Source organism: Penicillium lagena, assembly GCF_028827675.1.
Source record: "Penicillium lagena strain IBT 129212 chromosome Unknown utg000002l_segment0_segment0, whole genome shotgun sequence".
In the NCBI taxonomy this organism is placed as follows: Eukaryota; Fungi; Ascomycota; class Eurotiomycetes; order Eurotiales; family Aspergillaceae; genus Penicillium; species Penicillium lagena.
Genome location: NW_026623223.1, coordinates 4,048,980 through 4,071,050, shown reverse-complemented (window position 1 = coordinate 4,071,050; position 22,071 = coordinate 4,048,980). Strand labels below are relative to the sequence as shown.

Genomic DNA, 22,071 nt, shown 5'->3' with positions numbered 1-22,071 from the left:
CACAAGTCACACACTCCATCATCCGGGGGTTCTTCTCGCCGCATATATCGTAAGAAAATAGACACATTAAATCGGATTCATCATGGTCGCATGCGGCACAGCAGAGAAAATAACCTTACCCGCCGAGGCGGAGGTCATCGGCGTCGACTTCGACACCGGCCCCGGCGAGATTGTCGTCGGGGCACTAGTCTCGTGATGACTCGGGGAGCGACTACTGCGACTTCGCGACCGGTCGCCGCGCGAGGTACTGCTGCCGGCCGTACTGCTGCCGAGGTTCCCGCCGCGTTTGACCATTTTGCCCAGCACGCCCACGATCTCGGCGGCGTCTTCGAAGCTCTCGTCATCCATGCCTTCTTGCGCGTTGTATACATCCGCGATGGCTTGTTTGGCGAGGCGGCGGCAGGAATTCGGGTCCTGGAGGCAGTCGTAGAGGTAGGCGGCATATTCGAGTTTAACGGAGAGGCGCAGCGGGTGCGAGCCGGGGAGGAGCTTGTCAGCGAGGAAGGCGGCGTGGTTGAAGCATGCTGTTGCGGTTTCGGTGTAGTCAAGTGGAGGGAGGAGGAAGGAGGAAGCTGGTTGCGGTGGTTGCACAGGGGCGAGGCCCGGAGGGGCCTGGGGTTTTGTCTTTGGTTTCTGGCTTTGTTGCTGGCCGAGCGCAGTCAAGGATTCTGGGCCATAGATCGAGTCGTGTTTGCCGTCGGTTGGGGGTTCCGTATCTGGTGGATAGATGACGGGACGGTTGTGGAAGAGCACGAAGATGTGGTAGAACGAGGCGCGAAGTTTGTAGGCCAGGACGTTTAACTCGACGAACACGTTGACCATGGGCAGGACATACCCCTCCAGAATCATGAGACCCTCACGCGAGAGCCATATGATGTGGTGATAAAGTTGTAGGGACTTTGTTTCACGCGTAGTGTCGAGCCGCCGTAACCGTCGCGCGCGGACGAGTTTCTTGGAGAGCATGACCGAGACACCGAGAACCTTGTACAACATCGTCGAGAGCAGCGGGTTCTCGAAGGCCATAACGCGAGCGAATTTGCCCAGGGCCTTCTGGTCCACCTCGGAGGAGGCCATCCATAAATCGAATGTCTCTGCCTCTAGAAAGTCGAAATCGACCATGTCAGCCATTGTAGGGAATGGTATCAATCAATTGGAGGTTAGGGTTATAGGGTGCATAGAATTGAGGATCGGACATTAGTCCGTTAATAAAACACAACGCGCAAACCAGCTATCAGGAACATACACCGCAATTGAGCTTACCTGACTAGCGCACGCACACAATCAAGCAGAGCGGAGCTTCAGACGGTTCTCAAACGCAGCTGCTGCACCATAGAGCGCGTAGGGCCCGAGCCGCCGACCAAGATAAACACGCCGGCGCTTGCCGCAGTCGATCTGTCCAGGATAGACCAGAGACCGGAGGGCGACCGGGTATGGATTGAAACGTGTGTATCAAATGTTGATAAACAAGCGCCGACACCAGTCTGGGACGTCCAATGGCTTCGCCGTCTGTGTCCGGAACTCCAAGCGCCACGAAAAAAGACGCCGAACACCACGCCAAAACACGCTTTTTCTCACTCCAATTGTGTATGTATGTGCGAATGTTCTTCCCGATCTAGTCACTTGCCGACAGGGAATGCGAGATTCAGCAGCGCGCGTCGAGTCTCCACCGCTAGCGACGCAAGGCACGGGCAACGAGGGGGTGAAGGACGGGGAGCTCGTGGTTGATCAGACGCATCGTGAGGCGGGCAAGCAGGGGGGGAGGCGTTTTGGGTTCGTCCGTAATAATGCCGATGGGGCACTCCCTGCCAGCGCACAAGCAGCGCAGTGTGCGGGGGCAAGTGTCGGAGCGGCCGAAGACGAAGGGAGCGAAGAAGAGATGAACGCGCTGGCGAGGAGGGTGGTAGTCGAGAGAGAACTACAGCATGGCGACCAGGGCTCGAGAGAACAGAAGAGACGAAGGGAATTAATCGTAGGTAGGGTCCAGCTGCATTAATTAACTAGAGTTCCCCTGATATGACGCATGGAGCGATACTGTATGGGGCAGAGTTCGGGGGACATAATTAGTGCAATCCTACTCCAGTCCGGGCCCACGCGAACGAGACAACAGTAGGGCCAGAGATCAATTCAGTCCGCCCTGCCCAAGTGGCAACTGGACGTCCTATCGCCTCCCCCAGCCTCCCATTCAATGCGTTGTCCTGCAGCGATACAGAGTCGTGAACAGGAAGAATACCGATTCATCCGCTACGTGGCAGCGCGACGGGGATTGGCGCCCAATCCGTGCGTTGGCCGATCTGGATTAAGCGTGAAAACGGGATGATGAGCACGGACTGCCAGCGTGGCAGTGGCGGGCATGTCATATCATGCCTAGGAGAATTATCGACGGGTGGGTATTGCGATCGCCGGGCATCGGTTGGGTTGGCAATACCCCCGTCGAGTCTGGGGGTGATCGGTCGGTCTGTACCTGGCCAATCTACTCGGTATAGTTCGTGACCTCTCGAAAGATGCGGTGGAAATGTCGACCTGTCACTGCGGGACCGCAGGATCCGAGCGGGCCAGGTACATACACCGCTAGAATGATGTGATCCCGGACAATACTCGAATTGTTGGACGTGACTGGTTGATCCGATTAGATACCCGGAAAAAAACTACCCATCTGGATGAAAGCTATATACGTAACATGATTCAAGCAAGGTCGTCTAGATCATCAATATCCACATACCCCACAAACGCTCGGGTGAGGAATGCGCGCCAGACATCGTTCTGGCGCTTTTTCTTGGATCTCCGGTCCACCCGAATCAACGCGTTCGGTCTTGTCTTCATCGGCAATTGCCGTGGCGAGCTGGAACCAACTGCGCACTGTGAGATCCTTCATCTCGTAGATGTCATCGTCTGTGCGATATTCAACCTCGAAGTTGACTTTCGGGCCTTCGACGGATACACTCGACCCGGCCTCTTCGTTGATCCGGGTCAGATTGGCGTAGTATTGAGTCCAGCCAAGGAGGGAGAACGGCTGATTGGAGTGGGCGGGGCCTGGAGGACTTGTGGATGATGGAGGCTCCGGTATCTTAAAAGGAAACTTCTTTTTATCCTTGTTCTTCTTCTTCTTCTTCTTCTTTTGTGGGTCTGCGGCATCGGATCGCAACTCCCGGATTTCATTGTCACCATGATCCGGATGAGGATGGGCGTCGGAAATATAATCGTCTTGAATTTCACTGGCCGCTTCGGGCACGAGATTATCCACACCAGTGATGTTGTACTCGATCACTCGGAGGGTCGGAAAGTAATTCGGGACCAGACTCGGTGCGACCAGTGACACGCTGTATCGTTCAGCCCAGGGGCCCCCGATCTTTTTGAGGAACTTCTTCCTCTTCTTTTCTTGCTTCTTTTTCTTCTTGCTCTTCTTGGCTGTCTCTATGTCCCCAAGTTGGCTGTCCTCAATATCAAAAACCCCCGATGGGGGAGATGGCAGATCGGCCCACTGCTCGCGAAGACTGTCCAGGTAATCCTCCTTGGACGAGATTGACACTCGGCCCTCGGATGATGCCTCGGCCATCTCAGAATCGATATCGATCTGGTGGCTGTCCTGCAGCATGAAGTGATCGATATTCATATGGCCGTAGAAGCTGCCCACGACGACGTCGCGGTAATTATGCAGCCACAATGTGTATTTCTGCCAACAGGTCTCATCCCAATTGCATTTTGAGCTTGACCGCGCGGGGGGCACATGGCCGATGAGGATGGCCTTCATCTTGCGACTCCGCAGCAGCTTCAGCTGCACCCGCAGCCATTCCATATGTTCATACCCAGGCTCCGACTTGTCTTCGCAGCCGTCGACTGCGTTGTTGGACTCGAAGAAGTACATCGTGTTCAGGCTGATGACAGCCAATTGGCCCGGGATGACCTCGGTCGTGAACCAACCACCTTCAACAAAGGAGTGACGCTGATCCTCGGGAATAAATTTATCCCACACTTGAGCAAAGTGTTTGGTCCACCGATTGGGGCCATTCTTAAAGATGTTGTGTGGCATGATGTCGTTGTTGCCGATCGTTGGCACCACGGGGACAGACAACCGGGACACACTCTTGCTGCCCTGCGCATTTTGTTGTTGGCCGAACAAGGCGATCCATTTCTGAGCCATGAATTCATTCAGTTGCACCACTTCATCGGGTGTTCGTGGGATCTCTTCGTCATTGTCGTGGCGAGCCGAGTCGCCCGTCCAGATCACAAAATCAATATTATCCTTCAGATTCGCCTCAATCCACCGAAAGGTCTCGTTGACCAGCGATAACGGGCTATCACAGTCGCTCCCTTCCGTTCCGAAATATCCTGCGGATCCCTTGCCGCTGTGGCACGAGCTACGGTCGATCGACGTTCCGGGCTTGTAGTGGCGGTCGGGATGGAAATCTAGGAGAGATCAAGTTAGCATAGAGCGCAACAGCCTGATAAGATTCATCCTTACCTGTAATGTGCAAGAACCTGCCATGCAGGGGTCTTGCCGATGTGGCTTGCTGGGGCTCTGTCGCATCCGAAGCTCCTTCGTCGCTCACCACCCCCAATGGTTGCTGCTGGAAGGGAATGGCAGAGACACTAGCCAAGAGGCCCAGCAGTACATGGAATGACTGCATGTTGCCTCCGAGCCAGTGCGCACATGGATGGAAGAGAGAAAGATGAAAAGTTGATCTTTCGAGGGTCACGTCACTCTGCCGATCAGGGCCACAGCTGGCCAATCATGTAGAGGGAGGGCGCCGTGGATTTTGTTCCTGTTGACAAAGGGAGAGAACCACAGGATACCTATTTGTCGTTCATCGGTGTCGTGTGCAAGAAATCTAGGGTTGTTTGTGATTGCTAATAAGGCCCAGATCGACGCATCCCCACGTTCGGTGGTGATCGAATGCTGCGTGCACGGGGGTCGAGTGAGCGCCCTGATTGATTGGAGGAGGCACGTGACATGCCCGGAAGCTGGCGGGGGTCTTCTCCCCAGCTCTGTTGACACCGATTAACTTCGTGCAGTGTCAACATGGCGGATTTCCCTGCTCTTCAGCATGCTTTTACGATCGAGGTAAGGGTACTTGCGTTTTAGAGGAGTTGGATTATGGGGCTGACCACGTCTAGGTCGAGGTCGGCGAACCGCTCGCCGTCGGTATGTTTGAATGCCCTAATAAACACACTTAGAACAACACTAATCCCGCTATGCAGGTAGTGCCTCACGGACCAACCCCCTCCAGGTGGTGCCGATGACCGGAGGGACCGTCAAGAGTGCCCCCGGGTTCGCTCCCGGCATCGATGCCGAGTTCGTCGGTGTCGGCAATGATTATATCCATGCGGACCCGGATACCAACCACGCCCGGCTGGATGCCCACTCGGTTCTCAAGTATGTTGGAGCTATGGCCTCTCTCTTGGACAGGGTATCTAATGTGTTTTGACTCCAGAACTCAGGATGGCGCCGTATGTCTTAACTAACCTCCCTCGCCCGGCAGAGGTACTGAGAGCTAATCAAATTACAGCTTCTCTATCTTCACTACACCGGCGTTCTCACCCTCAGCCCCGTCGAAAAGGCTGTCCTAGGGGGCAAGGCGGAAGACGGGCCGACGCCCTTCGGGAACATTTGTACGTTCCCTTTTCTGTGTTACTATATTTTCATCCGCGCTAACTCGGTTTGTTCCGCAGTCGCCCATTTCAGATTCGAGGTCAGCAAAGGATTTTCTTATAGAAGGATCGCAAGAACTAACCCTGATTCTCTTGTAGACTGGCGACGACCGCTATCGCGAGCTGGAGAACCGGGTCTTCGTCGGGCAGGGCCGGTTCGTTGTGCGGACTGGGAAGCCGACAGTGGTGGAGTACCGGGTCAGCCAGGTCGTGCAAGGCTAACTAGTCAACATGTCAACTATTTCAGAGCATGAGCCTCATTTGACCAGGTCTCAAATAAATCATTTGCATTCCTAAACCGTACGTGCACCATCAGCCCTGCATGCGGTGGCACTTTTGCTTGCGAACCGACACATGTGGAAATTATGCGGCATTTAATGGTATAATCGCGACATATGCTCGCGCAGATAGTGTTACTCGATGCATCTTGCATCTTACAGAAATGCACCATTATTTGTGGTCAAATAATGTTCGGCCATCGGATAGCCACCTAGAACGCCTTGGCAAGGAGCCCTCTTCCCCTCCCCCTTTCTATGACAATGGAATGTCTGATGCAAGATCCTGGCCAACAACCTGAAGTTCTAAGCGCCGCGGAGAGCCACATCGATTCCTCCTGACATGACAGGATTGATCCCCTTCATCAAAGCGAACCTCTTGCCCCAACCCGGCTGGACCGGCAAGGTTTGAGCTTAGTCCGTGGTCCGTGTCTCCGTCGCCAAAGCGAACAGCCCTGGAGGACTGCACGTGCCAGCACTACAATCCTGGTCACCACGCCGTGGCGAACTAACGCACGAGCTCAATCAATCATAGCATCGGGTACCCATGGCTGGGCGGCCTTGTTCTGTAGGACAATGCAGGAGCATTCGGGCCGAAAAATAATCAGGAGGTGGAAGCGAGATGCCAGGAAACTTGAGCTACAGCTGGCTCGGCTCGAAGGGGCATAGCTCAGTCTGGGGAAAATGCTAGGGCTCCGGTGATCCGTGGATCATCCGACGCGGAGCAACCTCCGTGCTAACCACGTCTTCTGCTTTTGGGATGGCTCCATGGAGACGCTGATCCCCGGATTTAGAAAACGCGGAGGTTGGGCCAAATCGATTATTCTCGCCGAGGGCTAGAGGCCAATCAGGGGTGGGAGTTGACCAGCGGACGCATGGCTTCAGCCCTAAACAATATAGGCGTGTGATCCGAAGTTCCTGTTGTTGATCCCGCCTTTAGTTTGTACACTTGTGTCTTTAGTTTGTACACTTGTGCCTTTAGTTTCTACAACTTGAAGTATTCCTTTAAATTCAAAAGTAGCTAATGTGAAGGTTATGTGACTCTGTATTCAGATCCACTTACATGTTTCAATCGATCTAAATAGGAATCAAGGGGTAAAGGGGTACAGGGGGTCGAATTTCACTGGATACTAAAATTTTCGGGGGAAGACGGGTCACAGGCCCGAATAGCCATGTCAACGGGCCTTGATCTTTTTGAATTGAATATCGGAGTAATGCTTGGCACACAAACAGGGTAAGTGCCCGATTCTGATCGGAGGGTGGTCCGTACCTGCAATTGGCGTTGAGCTTCCTGTTGGTCAGTTAGGAGGCCTGAGGGTAGCAAGGCAATCTCACACTAGGTATCAATTCAGTATACTGACATCTAGAATCCCTGCTGGCGGACGCAGACCCCGGTCTCACGAGCTTGTTCCACGGGTTATAAGAACCACATCCTGTCCCACCATGCAGATCCTCTATGTCTCGTGCTGAGCTTCATCTCGTCGCCAACAGGATAACTTACCGTTTCTGAGGGAACCCAGGATTACCATGTCGGACGTCAAAGCCCAGGAGGAGGTGCATGGCATCTCGACGGCCCATGAGGAGATGCCTCGAGTCATTGCCGGCTACGGCGAGACCGCTAAGCGTGAGGGAGCTACAACTAAGGAGGTCCACAGTGTCAGTCTTCCTCAGCCCTTTTTGGACCTCCTTATAATAAGTCAATTAACATTCTCATGCTCTTCTAGGCCGAGCTGTACGCAGCACTGGAGGAGACAAAGATCGAGAGATGGAGCAGGGATTCAATTCATCTCTACTGTGAGCTTTATCCACAGCCATGACTCGGGCCAACTACTTCGGCCAAGTGAAGAGTTTGCTAATTCCATGGTTTCCTCTTCTAGTTGCAATTTTTGTTGCGTTCCTGTGCGCTTGTGCCAACGGATATGATGGTGGGTGGTTAGAACTAATCCTGCATCATCCGCTATTGACACGGTAATTGCAGGCTCGCTGATGTCCTCAATCTTGGCTATGTCGCACTTCCAGAAAGTCATTCCCATTGGCATGACTGGTGAGAAGGTCTCCGTTGTTACTTCCATCTACACTGTGTATGTATCCTTGCGTCCAATTCCGAACAAGGCGCTCGCTGACTATGATGGGTTTAGTGGAAATATGGTCGCAACTCCGTTCAGTGCTGTGATTTCTGATAGGTTCGGTCGTCGAAAGTGCATGTTTGTTGGAGGCTGGATTATTATCATCGGCTCCATTATTGCTGCGACAACCACGACCTACGCGCAATTCGTCGTCGGCCGCTTCGTGCTTGGAATGGGTATTCAGGTCATGGTCGTCTCGGCTCCCGCCTACGCGGTTGAGATTTCTCCACCTCACTGGCGTGGTCGCGCTGTTGGTGAGTTTACACTTTCATCTTCTGTTATTATTTGCTTATACAAGTCTCAGGGTTCTACAACTGTGGTTGGTTCGGAGGCTCTATCCCCGCGGCTGCTATCACCTATGGAACCAACTTTATCAACAACGACTACTCATGGAAGGTCCCACTCATCTGCCAGTGCTTCGCATCTATTGTTGTTATTGTCGCTATCTGGTTCATCCCCGAGTCTCCACGTTGGCAGCTCGCGCATGGTCAAGAGGAGGAAGCTCTTGCCTTCCTGACCAAATATCACGGCAATGGTGACCCCAACGCTCGTCTCGTCCGACTTGAGATCGAAGAAATGCGCGAAGGTATCCGAATTGATGGTATTGACAAGCGCTGGTGGGATTGTGAGTTAATGTTGTTCCCTTTCGGTTCTCACTTCTGACAACCACTACAGACCGTCCCTTCCTTACGACACACAGCGGCCGCTGGCGTTTCTTGCAGGTCATCATGATCTCTATCTTTGGACAGTGGTCTGGCAATGGTCTCGGATATTTCAACTCGACTATCTTTAAGACTCTCGGCTACAATTCCAGCTCCATGCAGTTGCTCTTGACTCTTATCAACAGTATTATCTCCGCAGTCGGTGCCCTTACGGCTGTCCACTTCACCGATAGAATGCCCCGTCGTCCAGTTCTGGTTTTTGGCACCATTGGTAGGTTTCTGTCTTGTCACCTTTAGCTCACAGAGTTTCTGGGGTTGTCAACAAGCGCTAATTGGGTCAACAGCTTGTGCTCTCGCTATTGCTATTCAAGCTGCCATCTCCGTTCCAATTGCGCAGACAGGTACCATCAGTCACTCAAAGGGTCAAGCTGCATTGTCATTTTACTACCTCTTCAACGTGATATACTCCTTCACCTACACTCCACTTCAGGGTGTCATTCCGGCCGAAGCTTTGGAAACAACGACTCGTGCCAAGGGTCTGGCTCTCTCTGGATTCCTGGTCAACGCCACTGGCTTCATCAGTCAATTTGCCACCCCTATTGGCTTGGGGAATATCTCTACAAACTACTTCTGGATTTTCGTCGGCTGGGATCTGATCGAGTCCGTCATTTGGTATTTCTTCTGGTAAGTTGCTCTCCATTCTCTAATAACGACCATGCAAATGCTTATCTCTGCATTAGTGTTGAGTCTCAGGGCCGTACTCTTGAGGAACTTGAGTGGTTGTACCAGCAGCCCAACCCTGTCAAGGCGTCCAAGACCCTCGACAAGGTTGTTGTTCAACGCGATGGAACCGTCACCGAGAAGATCGAGGACGATGTCGATGCCTGATTGTACTTGTGCATCACGATCGTACAGGAGGAGTCATCTCAAAGAAGTTAGGTCCTGAGGGGAGGATGTGGGTGCCAAGAGTACGACAGATTGTGCTTTTAATCTTCGTTGCGATGCATGACTACCTGCCTCTTGTCTGCGGTCGGAATAGGTCTAGGACACTCATGCTTCTGTTTAATTAAAATTTTATGAAATGTTTTGGTTGCTGTAATGGCAGCGAGAATATTGATCTTGCTTGCAGGGAACAAATTCATGAAAAGTAGTATTAACACCTAACGCAAATCTGTGCCCTAGTTGGTCGTTTATTGCTGTTGTAAAGCATTCACTCATGCCCTTCGAGAATCACAATGCAATCGAGTTACTGTCACGCAATCTGTCATGTCTGTTAGCCAAAGATTTTCGAATAAAGAGCCAACTTGCGTGATTTCAGAAGCAATCAAGGCATTGCATTCTGAAGCAAAGATAGAAGAGCATGGAGAAAATATATTGTTAAACAAAGATTGCATATGAATTTAATAGGGTAAGGAATTTGGGATGGTTGCAAACTGGTTGGCAAAGCCAACATTAGTATTAACTGGTGAGAGGACATTCAGGTGAGACTAGAACGTGATCAACACGGCCCAAAGAATTGATTTCGATCTGTTCCAGGTGACCGCATGAGCCGTCGAACTATCGTTTCTCATTGACGGATTACAGTGATAAAGAAGCAATCAAGGCGGGGGTGAGAAAGCGACTGACGTAAGCTTGTATATCTTCCGAGGCTATGTACTCCCCTCTTATCCCGACACGGCTTATGATCCAATGAGCATGCGGGGAGCTCTATCAGACTAGTTATCTGCTCTCCATCGAGGCACCTCTGATTCGAGAGGTTCGGGATGTAGGCCGCGCTATAGCTGTGCGATGGTGGGGTATGTCATGCTTCACCTATGCTGTGTTGTCAACAACCCTTTGAGTAGTGCTTGGCGCTCTTGGCACTTCTTTATACAAATGCTCTTGGTAGATCAGCGGGAACCATGCGGAAGATATCACACAATAGGCATCCAAGGCGCTGTTCCATGGTAGAGGTGTAGGGATCCTCCTACTAACGGAGATTGTCTGCTCTTTTTCATGTGTCAAAGGCTATGGTATAAATATGCATGGCCCTTTAACCCTCTGGGACTCTCTAATACTCGAATCCCCCAATATCCTGTTCCATATATATTAATGTGAACTACTTGCTCATCGGTAGGTTACCTGTTTCCCATCAAATCGCCACTTTGCTAATTGGTGGCTGGTTATCAGTCTTCCGTGAATCACGATGCTTTGGGGTTGGAAAAAACTCTTCCTGGTTGCTCTCGCTGGAACCATCCAGGCATTACCCTATTATGCAAATACCGGGAACTATAGTGTGGGGACATGCTTCCACAGCAACGGGACGGGAACTTGGAAGCCAGATAAGAGCGTGTGTGAGGCTTCCTTTGGACAATGGTGCACCGGTTGCAGGGGAGCACACTGCATTGTTATAAATGGAGAGTTGGTGAAGTTTGTGAATCTCTGTCGTGTCGGTCCCGATACCAAGATAAGCATAGATATGGTTGATGTTTCACGTAGGAAAGCCCAGCAGACGTATTGCGTGAATTAACTACTCTGAGATCTATGAGAACCTAGGCAGTGTTTGGTCTGCATCTTCATTTGAATCTTCTTCTTATTGCTTCGCCTCCTTGCGATCTCAAGTTTCATACGCATATTCATCATTGCAGTTGGTTATTTAATAGGGAAATTATGAGAGTCTCAAGGTCCTTGTGAAATGATGGAAAGGTTTTGTGACGGTTGGAAGTGTTAACTATTCATTATTATTTGTATGTTAGCCTGGCAGTAAGGGCTTTGGGATTGTTATGGACGAATAGAATAGTAAATGGCGAAGGAAGTTTGTCGTTTTGTCTTCAGCTATTAACATTTTCTCAGCCTCACTGCAGCTTCGCGTTACCTAAATGAGCATTTGAGTTATCTCCTAAATTTTTGTGCAGTACAGAAGAAGACCTCCAAGTGGTTACATACGTGGTTGAATGTTAATTAAGTTGAATCTACCCTCGCAAGCGAAGATCGCTGTATTGGCAAAATGAGGCCATCTATTCGACAACATTCGGCTGGATATCGTATACCACTACCATAGCATGCTGACCTTTCTGTTGCTGGTTATATCAAAAACTGCATTTTGATTGACATTCTAAAGAAATCCCGACGGCAGTTTGCATATGGGCCCGGCTCTTCTCATTCCCTCTTATAGTCCAGCCAATCCATCTCGCCCCCACATGCCCAGACATGCCCAGACAATATCAGCATCACAGCCTCGTACAATGCTCTGAATACGGGCTCAGAAGCGCCACCAAGTCATAGATTTGCTCTTGACATAACAAATGCTCCAGTAAAATAGACAAGCCGGCGTTGGATCAGCAGTAGAACACATTCTAGTGACTTGGATTCTAGTTATATGTCTAAGGCTGAGGCACAGTCTCTCGGTGCTTCACGAACAGGCATGAAAATCGGTTCTCAGTTTCATGGGGCGCGTGGGTCAAAACATGGCACAATATGCATATCATAGCCTATCAAGACCCTTGGCTTAGCCGTAGGGTTTGGATTCAGGGTTCAAGTAAGCCCCACGCAGGGATAATCATCGCCCCAACCTCGTTGTCATGAGCTTCCTGTTGGCAGCGTAATTTCAATGCTTTTGCTGCTCATAAGGCTGTTTATTGCTGGGTACACAAAATACTTGAAGCTGGCTAGGTCTGCGGATAATTCATCTGCTTCAAAACTTGCTCTGTGCCAAGGCCCGGCGGCGTCCGAAATGTAGTATCGAGGGGCCGGAGCTTGGACGAAGATTCGATCCGGTGGTATTACAGAGTTTATTACTTGGCCCTACACAGACCAAAATAGCGGATCACCTTAAAAGTGAAACCTCTCCCCTGTCTGGGCGCGGAGTCCACTTCTACCTGAAGTCACTCTCCTCCACAGCCCGGCTCGTCCTCTTAGAAACATTTTCCAATCCTCAGCAAAGCCATCGCCGGTGCGCCTTAAGCGGAAGATCATTTTAGTGTGCGACACCCTCACCATGTCAGAAATATACCAAGGCTATCCAATTCGGCAAAATAATTCCTGTGCAAGCTGGGAGGTGGACGGGGGAGTAACCTGGGACAACTGGCATGTGTGCTGTCCTAAGGGCACTTATAGCCCACCACACCAGTACAATGCTGTGTGTCACATATCTGCAAACACAGCCACGATGAGCAGATGCGCCAACAGCACCTGGGATCTTTACTGGAACGAAGATTACTTCTTCTGCTGCGCACATGGAGCTATTGGATTCATCAGCACCGTGGCATCATCAAATGGATTCTTTGGCTGTGCATCATCGGAGACCAATGTCAACCCAAGTGTCATGAGCACATTGACTCCGACTGCAACTGGAACACGCAAGTCCTGCACCCAAATCATCCCGTCTCCATTTGTGCTAACCAGAAAACAGCTATCGCTTCATCAACCTCATCAACGGCGGCGGCTACACAGGCAACGCCAACACAAGCCCAGTCATCATCCAATAACGGTACGAATACCGGAGCAATAGCTGGTGGTGTGGTCGGAGGGGTGTGTGGACTAGCGATTATTGCAGTCTTGGTTTGGCTGTTATTGCGTTATCGGTCACGAGCATTGAAATCTGGAAAGCCTCGTTTTACAGATGAGAAACTCTACGGAGCCCAAAATCAGTCCGGTGGGCCCCTAACCCCATCAGCAAATCCTTCAGAACCACCCATACAAAGTCGATCGACAGGGCCTACTGAACTATCACCAGAGAACGGTTCAGTACCATCCGAACTATCACCGGAGAATCGTTCAGTGCCATCCGAACTCCCCGCAGACTATGTCGTTGATCCTCGCTAGTTGGAACTTGATTGCTGCACGTCAGAATAATTTGCATCTGTTAGTGTACTGCTGCGCCCTTGACTATAGCGTTGGAGTTGTCTGGCATGCCCTTTTTTCACACTGCCGCTGGCCCATGCTTTTCCTCTAAAAGCTCTTAACTTATATATCTAATATCTTCCTAGTCCTTGAATCCACGTCAATGCCAAATCAAATACAATGGTGAACATCAATCTTTGTTCTGCCAAAATGAAGAATGAAAACATGTAAAGTACAACTCTCTAACAAAATTATAAAGAAAACAGAATAGAATACAATCCTTGACACAATGCCAAGGCACAATTTATTTTCGATCCCCCTATCAATGCTTTCCGTCTCCATTTACCAGGACCTCAGGCTTGTTCAATCCCCACTCCACTTTCACTTCTGGGGTCAAAATGCCTGACTTTCGCAGAATGAGCTCAGCGAGAGCCGGAACGGAATCACTTGTTAAGATCTCAAGAATCTGCAGATTGGCCTCCAGCTCGCGTGTGATCCAGTTTCTGATTTCAATGGCAACCAGCGAGTCCAGCCCATATACAGAGATGGGTAGTGTGGGGTCCAGTTCCTCCGCTGGACGCATGAGAATGCTGGAGATTTTCTGTAATACTGCAGTGGCAATAATTGCAGAGGCGGTCTCTCGGGAGTGAGACTGCCGGACTGCAGAGGCGGGTGAGATGTCCATGTTGCCCTGCGCGGCATCGGCAAGCGTCCCTGCTTCCGCGAGGGTTGACAGACGCAAGAGATGAGATAGCTTGGTGTCGTTCACCCAGAATGGCTGCTCAGTCGCTGGTGTAGTCTTGACACCGTCAAATCCCACCACGCAGTGACCGTCACATGTCTCCTGCATTTCCTTTCGAATTGCAGCAGCAACAAGGCCACGAATGTCGTTTGCATCGACAGACTCGGTGCCGAGTTGCGCAGCTATTTGCTCACGCTTTCCGTCGTCTGCCAGATATCCCACCCCACGAACGATGGGAAGGTCAATCGTTGTACATGGCATCTTCGCTGTATCGGAATATTGGGCGAGTGCCGCCATAAATGTTCCACTGGCGCTGTATGCTGACTGGCCCAGGTTTCCAACAAAGCTAGCGGCGGAGGAGAGTGTGACAAAGAAATCAATGTTTTCAATGTTTTTGGTGTTCTGCAAGGCACGTTGCAAGTTCCAGATTCCGTGGACCCTGGGGCGCACAACGGTTTCATAGTCTTCGAAGCTCATTTTTTCGAACAGTGTATCCTGAGAAATATTAGCATGCAAGCCAAGTATGATAAGAATGCCAAAATCTGTACCCGAAGAACCATAGCACCATAGATGACACCACGAACAGGAGGTGACCGGCTGAGCAACGGAGCCAAATTCTGATCCACGCTCTGCTGGCTGGCAATATCACATTGGCAAACCTCCACCGTGACTCCAGCGTGAGTGAGGTCTTCGACAGTTTTCTGAGCCATTTCTGTCGATACTCCGCTCCGAGAAACAAGTACAAGATGCCTTGCTCCCTTTTGCGGTAACCAACTGGCAAGATCGAGGCCGATACCCCCAGTTCCACCCACAACAATGTACGAAGCATCTGACCGTAGGAGAGCTTGTTCTTTGCGTGGCGGATGAACCTATGTATTATGGTTAGTCCAAGTTATCAGGCTGTTTGTTTGTGAGAACATCTTTCTCACCTTGACCATGGCATCATCCGTCATTTGGACTACCATCTTGCCAATAACCTGCCCACCCTGCAACGCCCGGAACCCATTCTCGACATTACAGACAGGAATCTTAGAAATAGGCCAGCGAGACTGGGCCCCAGAGTCGATGAAAATCTGGAATGAGTCGCGGAGCAATCGCTTCAACAAGTGCGGCCGCTTTTCTCGCACCATGTTCAGATCAACAGAAGCAAATGACAAGTTCTGATTGAAATGGGCCATTTCCAGTCGTGAGTTCTGAGTGATATCGCGCTTTCCCAGCTCGATGAATCGACCGAACGGAGCAACACACTCGAAAGTTGCCTGCAGAGCATCGCCGCTCAAGGAGTTGAGGGCAACATCCACTCCCTGTCCACCGGTAGCGCGGTGGATTCCCTGGGCGAAGGAAGTGTCACGGCTGAAGAATATCTGACCTTCATTGAGCTGGTAAGTCTCCATCAGGAATTTCTTCTTCTCTTCACTTCCAACGGTAACGAAGATCTTGGCGCCGATGCGCTGGGCAATAATGATGGCTGCTTGCCCAACACCTCCTGCGGCAGCATGGATGAGAATGCTCTCACCCTGCGCCAGACGGCCGAGGTCAACCAGTGAGTAGTATGCAGTGCAGAAAACAGCTGGAATTGATGCTGCTACCTCCCATGACATGTTCTCTGGCATGGACCATGCCGCAGATGCTGGACAGCGCGAGTAGGTTGACAGTGATCCAGGCGACATTGCGCATACCCGATCTCCAGTCTTGAAATCAGTCACGGCGGTTCCGACACGGGTGATAATACCGCTGCACTCTTGGCCAAGCCTGTCTCCTTGAAGCTGACCCATGGCCATCAAGACATCCCGGAAATTCAGGGCGGCGCACTGTACTTGAATCTCGATGTGGTCAGCCGGTAGCGGGGTGGTGTATGCAATGTCATCTGTGAAATACAGCTCATCCAGAACACGGCCTTCGCCTGCGCTCAGTCTCAGCGCTCTTTTTTGCTTGAAGAGCTGCAATTGCGGTGGTGTGTTCTTCGTCTCCTGTTGAACGCTCAAATTGAGAGCCGGGTTGTCGATAAGCCGAGGAACACAGACATTTCCATTTCGAACAACAAATTCCATGTCCCCCTGCACGAGCTGTGACTTGCGGCAAAACGTGCTGTCGAATACATTGAGCATGTGTTCTACGGCCTCTGCATCAGACATGCGCTCCTGCTCGCCCAAGTCCAGTGTCACGAATGGCAGACCAGTCTCCGACCTGATTGTTCGAGCAAGGCCAATGATCATGTTCGAACCGAGAGACCGTGAGTTGATTTTGTTGTGTCTGGCCACCCACAACAATCCTCTGGCTCGGCCGGCCAAGCGTTGAATGGCTTCGAACTTGTCTCGAGTGAGATGCGCCAGGATTGACCGATCCATTCCTCCAAGGAATATACACCATTTTCCTGTAACATCGGCGGTGGCCACGTCATCGATGTTCACTGGTGCAGCGCCAGTGATTTTCTTCAAACCAGCTTCCAGAGCTAGAGAAGACACGCTTCCGATAGAATCCATTCCAACAACGATTACATCTCCAGAATTTGTCGGCCCAATTCTTGCGCCATTGGCGGTAGACATCATCAAGCATCCGGACTGGTGAGAAGCTCCTGGATACTCTTCAAGGCAGAGGTCAATTCCAGTGAAGTCGTTTGCCTTCATCACGCTGCTCCAACCCTCAACGTTAAGAAGCGGCCCGTCTTTGCGAATCTCATCACTGGCGAGCCACCAACCAGACAAAAGTGCGAACGGGAAATGTCTCGCCTTTGACACAGTCTCCTCAATGAGCATCAGCTTGCCGCCGGGCCGTAACAGGGAGCGGATATTTGCCATAGTTTGGTTAATCTCGGGAGTGGCATGCAAGACGTTACACGCGATGACCATATCATATGAGCCCGGGTTAAAGCCCTGCTCAGTCGGATCCGCCGAGATATCGAGAGTCTGGTATGTCATGAGATGGCTCCAATTTTCGAACTTTGTATTTGCCTTCTCGAAAAATCCCGGAGAGATGTCGGTGTAGGTGTAGTGTCCAAACCGAGGCGTGGATCCGACTTCACCTCCACCGAGGCTTTGCAAGATTGGCAAAGTAGCACCTCCGGTTCCAGCACCAATCTCGATGATGTTGAGCTCGGGGTTCTGGTGAGCCATCTTGTCAATGCAGACTGATGCATTCGCATAAGCTTCGCGCAGACTGTCGAGGTCCTGGTAGTGCTTGCTGAGCCTGTCATCCTCCAGCATGACAGTAAGCGGGTCGACATGGCCGCGAAGAATTTGGGGAAGAAGTTCGCCCACTCTGCATGTCAGATCGCCCGCTCCATTTGCTGTCCTCATCTCGTTGATGGTCTGATCCGAGAGGACATCTGCTGGTCCGGCAGCTTGGCATGTCTTCTGAGCCCAGCGATAGAATTTCTGATGGTGGCTTGGGAAGGTCTCAAACTCCTCCTCTGGCACCAAGTGTAACACCTGCCGAAGGTATTGCTCAGCAACACGGTCGAGTAGGCTCATTCTTTGTCCTCCAGTAACAGCGTCAGTATCCGGGCGGGGGAGTTTTTGATAGTCACTTTCAGAGAGAAACTCGAAGCAGGGCTCCCAACGAAGTTTGTAGCACATTGGGTCGGGGGTAATGTCTTTGGAGCCTTTGATATCGTTGGACATGGGCACGAGCGTCATTCCATTGATGTCAATGACAACGTCTGTGGAACTTTGGGTGTCAGTCGCGATGATGCGATTGTTCTCGGTATTGGTTGCAGGATCAATTCCAGATCCGTGGCCATAGAGTTGAAATTGTGTGCCAGCGCGTATTTCATGAGTTAACGAAACTGAAACAGTTTTGAGATGTGATGGGACATAGGTGGTCTTGGGACTGTCTGGCTGGCCATATCCCCGGAGAACCCACATCAGTTGGCAAATTCGATCAAGGGTCACTGGGTGAACAATGCAATCACTCTCATATTCATATGGCATGCAGGCTTTGGTGTCCGGAACAATCACTGTGGCCATGGCTTGCTGGTTTGTGCTGGCAGTAATGTTCGACAATCCATGGAAGATTGGGCCATATTCGACGCCGCACTGTGTGATGTTGTCATACAGAACTTGCCTGTCCACCGACACATTGCATGAGTCTTGCAATTTCAATGCCTCCAGAGAAAGTTCTGCATCCACCGCTGCTTGTTGTCGAGATCCATCCACAGGGTTTGCGTCCTTGACTTCTTGAACCATCACGAAGCCGTTACAGTGTTGATCCCAACCTCGGCCTTCAGCCCAAGAGAATACCTTGAACTCATGCCAGCCACGAACTGATTTGCCCGGCTCGGTTCGACATGAGCGTAGGCTGATCATGGTTTCCACCGATGCATTGTCTGGGATTGCGAGGACACGACTGATAGAAATATCACGAAGGTGAATTTTGCCAGGTGTGATGTGATGCAGTTGTGCCTGCTGCGAGATTGCCTCCATAGCCATGGCGAGGAATCCAGTCATTGGATAGACATTGCTGTCATGGACTCGGTGCTGACGAACCCAGGGATGGTCGTCGGCGCGAATGATGTTTCTCCAACGAGGTTCGAGGTCCACATTCTCAACGCAAAGGCTGCCAATCAGATCACTACGCGGGAACTGGCGATGAAAGAGATTTTGGCCCAAGCGCGAGCAAAACCAGTACTTCTCAGTGTGGTTCCAGGGGTATTTTGGGAGGTTGGTGAGCAGAGTAGGTTTTCTTTGGCTTCGCGCGAAATCTGGAAAGTTGATAGCTTCGAAGTCGAGCGTCATCCCCTGGACAAATAGAGAGGCAGCCAGATTTTGGATGGCTTCAATGGCGTCGGCCTTGCGTTTCAAACTGTGTGAATACTGCACATTCCGGGTGGGCGCGTGTAGTCGAACGATATCTTTGACTGGCGTTTGAAGTGCAGGATGAGGACCTATCTCGACCAAACTGGTAATCTGAGTAGAGGCCTGTGTGTCTGCCAGCAGACTCTGCAGCCCCTTTACGAACTCCACGCGGGAGACCAGGTTATCGACCCAGTACGAGGCATCCAAAGAAGTTCCCGCAACCAGACCGCCACGGACCGATGAATGGAAAGGAATGTCGGATGCTCGAGGTGCGATTTTCCCAAGCAATGACTTGTACTGCTGAGCAACTTGCTGCATGTGATGAGAGTGGTAGGCGACATCAACTTGGAGTCGGCGGGTGAATATGCCCTCTTTGTCCAAGGCGGCTTGGAGCTCCACGATGACATCTCGATCTCCAGACAATGTAACACTCGACTCGCTGTTCACGCAGGCGATGACAGCTCGTTGGCCTCGCATGGCATCCAGAATTTGTTGGACTTCTCCAGCATTGGCACCCACTGCCAGCATAGCTCCCTGAACTGTTTTGTCGTTTGCGAGAAGGTTTGCTGCGACTCCTCGGAAATATGCCACGCGGACGCAGTCTTCCAATCCCAAAATTCCCGCTGCATAGGCCGCTGCAATTTCTCCGCTCGAATGCCCCACGACTGCCTTAGGACGAACTCCCCAAGACGCAAGAAGATCAACCAGTGCCAGCTGGACCGCCGTGCAAGCAGGTTGGCTCATATAGGCAGCAGATAGTGAGCTGGCATTGGAATCCTCTAGTAATAACTCCTCTTGAAGAGATTTAGTATGTGCGAATGAAGGTGGAGTAAAGTGGTTAACATACCAGTAATGGAGAAATTTGCCCCGAAAGTCTTCAAATAAGTATCCACAGCTTGCATTGTCTTCTGGAAAACAGGATATGTACCCAGAAGCTCTTTACCCATGCCATGCCACTGTGCTCCCTGTCCGGTGAATACAAAGCCAACACTTGGTTCGCGAGAAGAACGAATTGGCTCTGGGTCTTTAGACAGATACTCATTCAATACCATATATGAAGATGCAGATACGGCAACCCTCCATGGTAGGAAGCTCCGCCGCTGGCCGAGGGTATAAGCTATCTTGTCCATCAGGCTGTCTGTGAATGCTGGTGGGTTGAGGTCCAGATATGCTGCCAATTCTTTTGAAAGCTGCAAGGCTGCCCGTTTATCATGAGCTGACACAATGTATAGTTTGCGCTTTAGAGGGTCTGTGTTCTGCATTCCCTCGCCGTCATGTCGAGGACCACGCTCAAGGACGACGTGGGCATTGGTTCCACCGAAACCAAAATTGTTCACACTGGCATAGGTTTTACCCCGTGGCCAGGGCTGCAATTTCTTTGGAATCTGCTCGTTAGGAAATTGTCAGCATACTCTCTTGCATCACATTCTCTCCGCGGTCATCTCACTTTCATATTCCATTTTTCCAGGGGAATCTCCTCATTGGCCTTCTCGAAGTTGCAATTGGGTAGAATAAAGCCCCGTTCGAGCATCAGGGCAGCCTTGATTACCGAGACAATACCGCTAGCTCCTTCCAGATGGCCAATGTTGGACTTAACTGAGCCGAGAAATAGCGGTTGCCGCGGCGTGCGTCCCTCTCCAAAGACTGCCTGTAACGCCCTAGCTTCCAGGGGATCTCCAACTTTGGTCCCCGTTCCGTGGGCTTCGACAAATCCGGTTTGGGACGGACTGATACCAGCGGACTTGTAGACCTGGCGCATGAGGGCCTCCTGTGCGGCGCTATTGGGCATTGAAATGCCTCTTGTCCGTCCATCTTGGTTGATACCGCTGTTGACAACCACTGATCGGATGATATCTCCAGCTATACGTGCGTCTTCCAAGGATTTCAAAATGATAACCCCCGCACCTTCGCCGCGGCCAAATCCACTTGCTCTATGGTCAAATGCATATGACTTGCCGGATTCCGAAAGAAGCCTTGATAAGTATATTAGTAACTGAAAATAGACGTCATTGATATCGCATGTTCTTACCGAGCCCGACTCATAGAAACAAAGGCTTCTGGGAATATGTTCAGATGACAACCTCCTACAATTGCCATGGTGCATTCACCGTTGCGAATACTTTGGCATGCTAGATGCAAAGCAGCCAAACTGGAAGAACACGCCGTGTCGACCGTGACACTCGGCCCAGTCAGGTCGAAATAATATGAAATGCGATTTGCCTGAAGTGACAAAGCGGTGCCGGTGGCCGAGTACATTGGCACTGCTTCCATATCCTTGGTGTTGTTCGAGTCGTAGTCCGCAAATGAGCCTCCTGTAAACACACCGACGTTTCGGCCGGCGATAGAGTGATTTGGAACACCTGCATTTTCCAAAGCTTCATAGACACATTCCAGCAGTATGCGCTGTTGTGGATCGAGAGAGCGCGCCTCTTGCAGTGTAATTTTAAAGAAAGGCGCATCAAACAATCCAATATCCTCGTCTAGAAAGTGGGCGCCTTTGGCATTGATAGAGCCGGATCGATCAGGGTTAGGGTGAGAAAAAGCTTCGGCGTTGAATCGACTTTTAGGAATCGGAGACCATGCGCTCCGGGCTCGCGAGCATAGGTCCCAGAAGTCATCGAGGGTAGACACCTGCCCTGGAAGGCGGCAGGCCATGCCGATAATGGCCATGCGCTTGGGTGCATCCACGGGCATCTCCTCCTTATGCACCCCGTTGGTGACTGGTGTCCCAGCCCCGTCGGGCGGTTGAAGGCGCATATTTTGGGAGAAAAGGCGTGTCGGGATGTTCCAAGATATCAACTCAGGTAGTTACTTGGAACGGACATGGCCCAGCAAAGTCGGAAAAAGGGAATCTCGATAAGCGCAGGGCCGCGGTTTACTGGGGAAGAATCGGATATATAGTCGGCCACGTATCGGAAGGGACCATCTGGCCGGTCAGCAGGTCGGCAGAAAAATCATAATCCCGGAACGAGTTATGGGAGTTGATGTCGTCCCTTGCATGACGGC

At 51.2% G+C, this 22,071-nt stretch overlaps 7 protein-coding genes across 7 annotated transcripts; 4 read left to right on the top strand and 3 right to left on the bottom strand.

Moving 5' to 3' along the window:
- Window positions 1–66: 66 nt before the first annotated feature.
- Window positions 67–1,128, bottom strand: erg27 (the record flags this gene model as incomplete). Its single annotated transcript, XM_056976383.1, has 1 exon — window positions 67–1,128. One exon carries the CDS (start codon window positions 1,126–1,128, stop codon window positions 67–69), a length of 1,062 nt encoding a protein of 353 aa, XP_056836339.1.
- A 505-nt stretch (window positions 1,129–1,633) lies between these two features.
- On the top strand, window positions 1,634–1,993 carry N7510_004456 (uncharacterized protein; the record flags this gene model as incomplete). Its single annotated transcript, XM_056976382.1, has 1 exon — window positions 1,634–1,993. The coding sequence occupies one exon, from the start codon at window positions 1,634–1,636 to the stop codon at window positions 1,991–1,993; it is 360 nt and encodes a 119-aa protein (XP_056836338.1).
- Window positions 1,994–2,704: 711 nt separating this feature from the next.
- N7510_004455 (endopolyphosphatase) lies at window positions 2,705–4,625 on the bottom strand (the record flags this gene model as incomplete). The annotated part of the gene is made up of 2 exons (XM_056976381.1): window positions 2,705–4,404; window positions 4,460–4,625. 2 exons carry the CDS (start codon window positions 4,623–4,625, stop codon window positions 2,705–2,707), a joined length of 1,866 nt encoding a protein of 621 aa, XP_056836337.1.
- A 392-nt stretch (window positions 4,626–5,017) lies between these two features.
- On the top strand, window positions 5,018–5,868 carry N7510_004454 (DUF3237 domain-containing protein; the record flags this gene model as incomplete). Its single annotated transcript, XM_056976380.1, has 7 exons — window positions 5,018–5,059; window positions 5,113–5,140; window positions 5,197–5,371; window positions 5,430–5,445; window positions 5,505–5,607; window positions 5,668–5,687; window positions 5,746–5,868. The coding sequence occupies 7 exons, from the start codon at window positions 5,018–5,020 to the stop codon at window positions 5,866–5,868; spliced, it is 507 nt and encodes a 168-aa protein (XP_056836336.1).
- Window positions 5,869–7,448: 1,580 nt separating this feature from the next.
- Window positions 7,449–9,597, top strand: N7510_004453 (uncharacterized protein; the record flags this gene model as incomplete). The annotated part of the gene is made up of 8 exons (XM_056976379.1): window positions 7,449–7,577; window positions 7,646–7,715; window positions 7,799–7,846; window positions 7,900–8,301; window positions 8,352–8,672; window positions 8,723–8,980; window positions 9,054–9,393; window positions 9,450–9,597. The coding sequence occupies 8 exons, from the start codon at window positions 7,449–7,451 to the stop codon at window positions 9,595–9,597; spliced, it is 1,716 nt and encodes a 571-aa protein (XP_056836335.1).
- Window positions 9,598–12,864: 3,267 nt separating this feature from the next.
- Window positions 12,865–13,512, top strand: N7510_004452 (uncharacterized protein; the record flags this gene model as incomplete). Its single annotated transcript, XM_056976378.1, has 1 exon — window positions 12,865–13,512. The coding sequence occupies one exon, from the start codon at window positions 12,865–12,867 to the stop codon at window positions 13,510–13,512; it is 648 nt and encodes a 215-aa protein (XP_056836334.1).
- Window positions 13,513–13,852: 340 nt separating this feature from the next.
- On the bottom strand, window positions 13,853–21,822 carry N7510_004451 (type I polyketide synthase; the record flags this gene model as incomplete). The annotated part of the gene is made up of 6 exons (XM_056976377.1): window positions 13,853–14,767; window positions 14,821–15,141; window positions 15,202–19,859; window positions 19,913–20,453; window positions 20,513–21,038; window positions 21,095–21,822. 6 exons carry the CDS (start codon window positions 21,820–21,822, stop codon window positions 13,853–13,855), a joined length of 7,689 nt encoding a protein of 2,562 aa, XP_056836333.1.
- Between the last annotated feature and the right edge of the window lie 249 nt (window positions 21,823–22,071).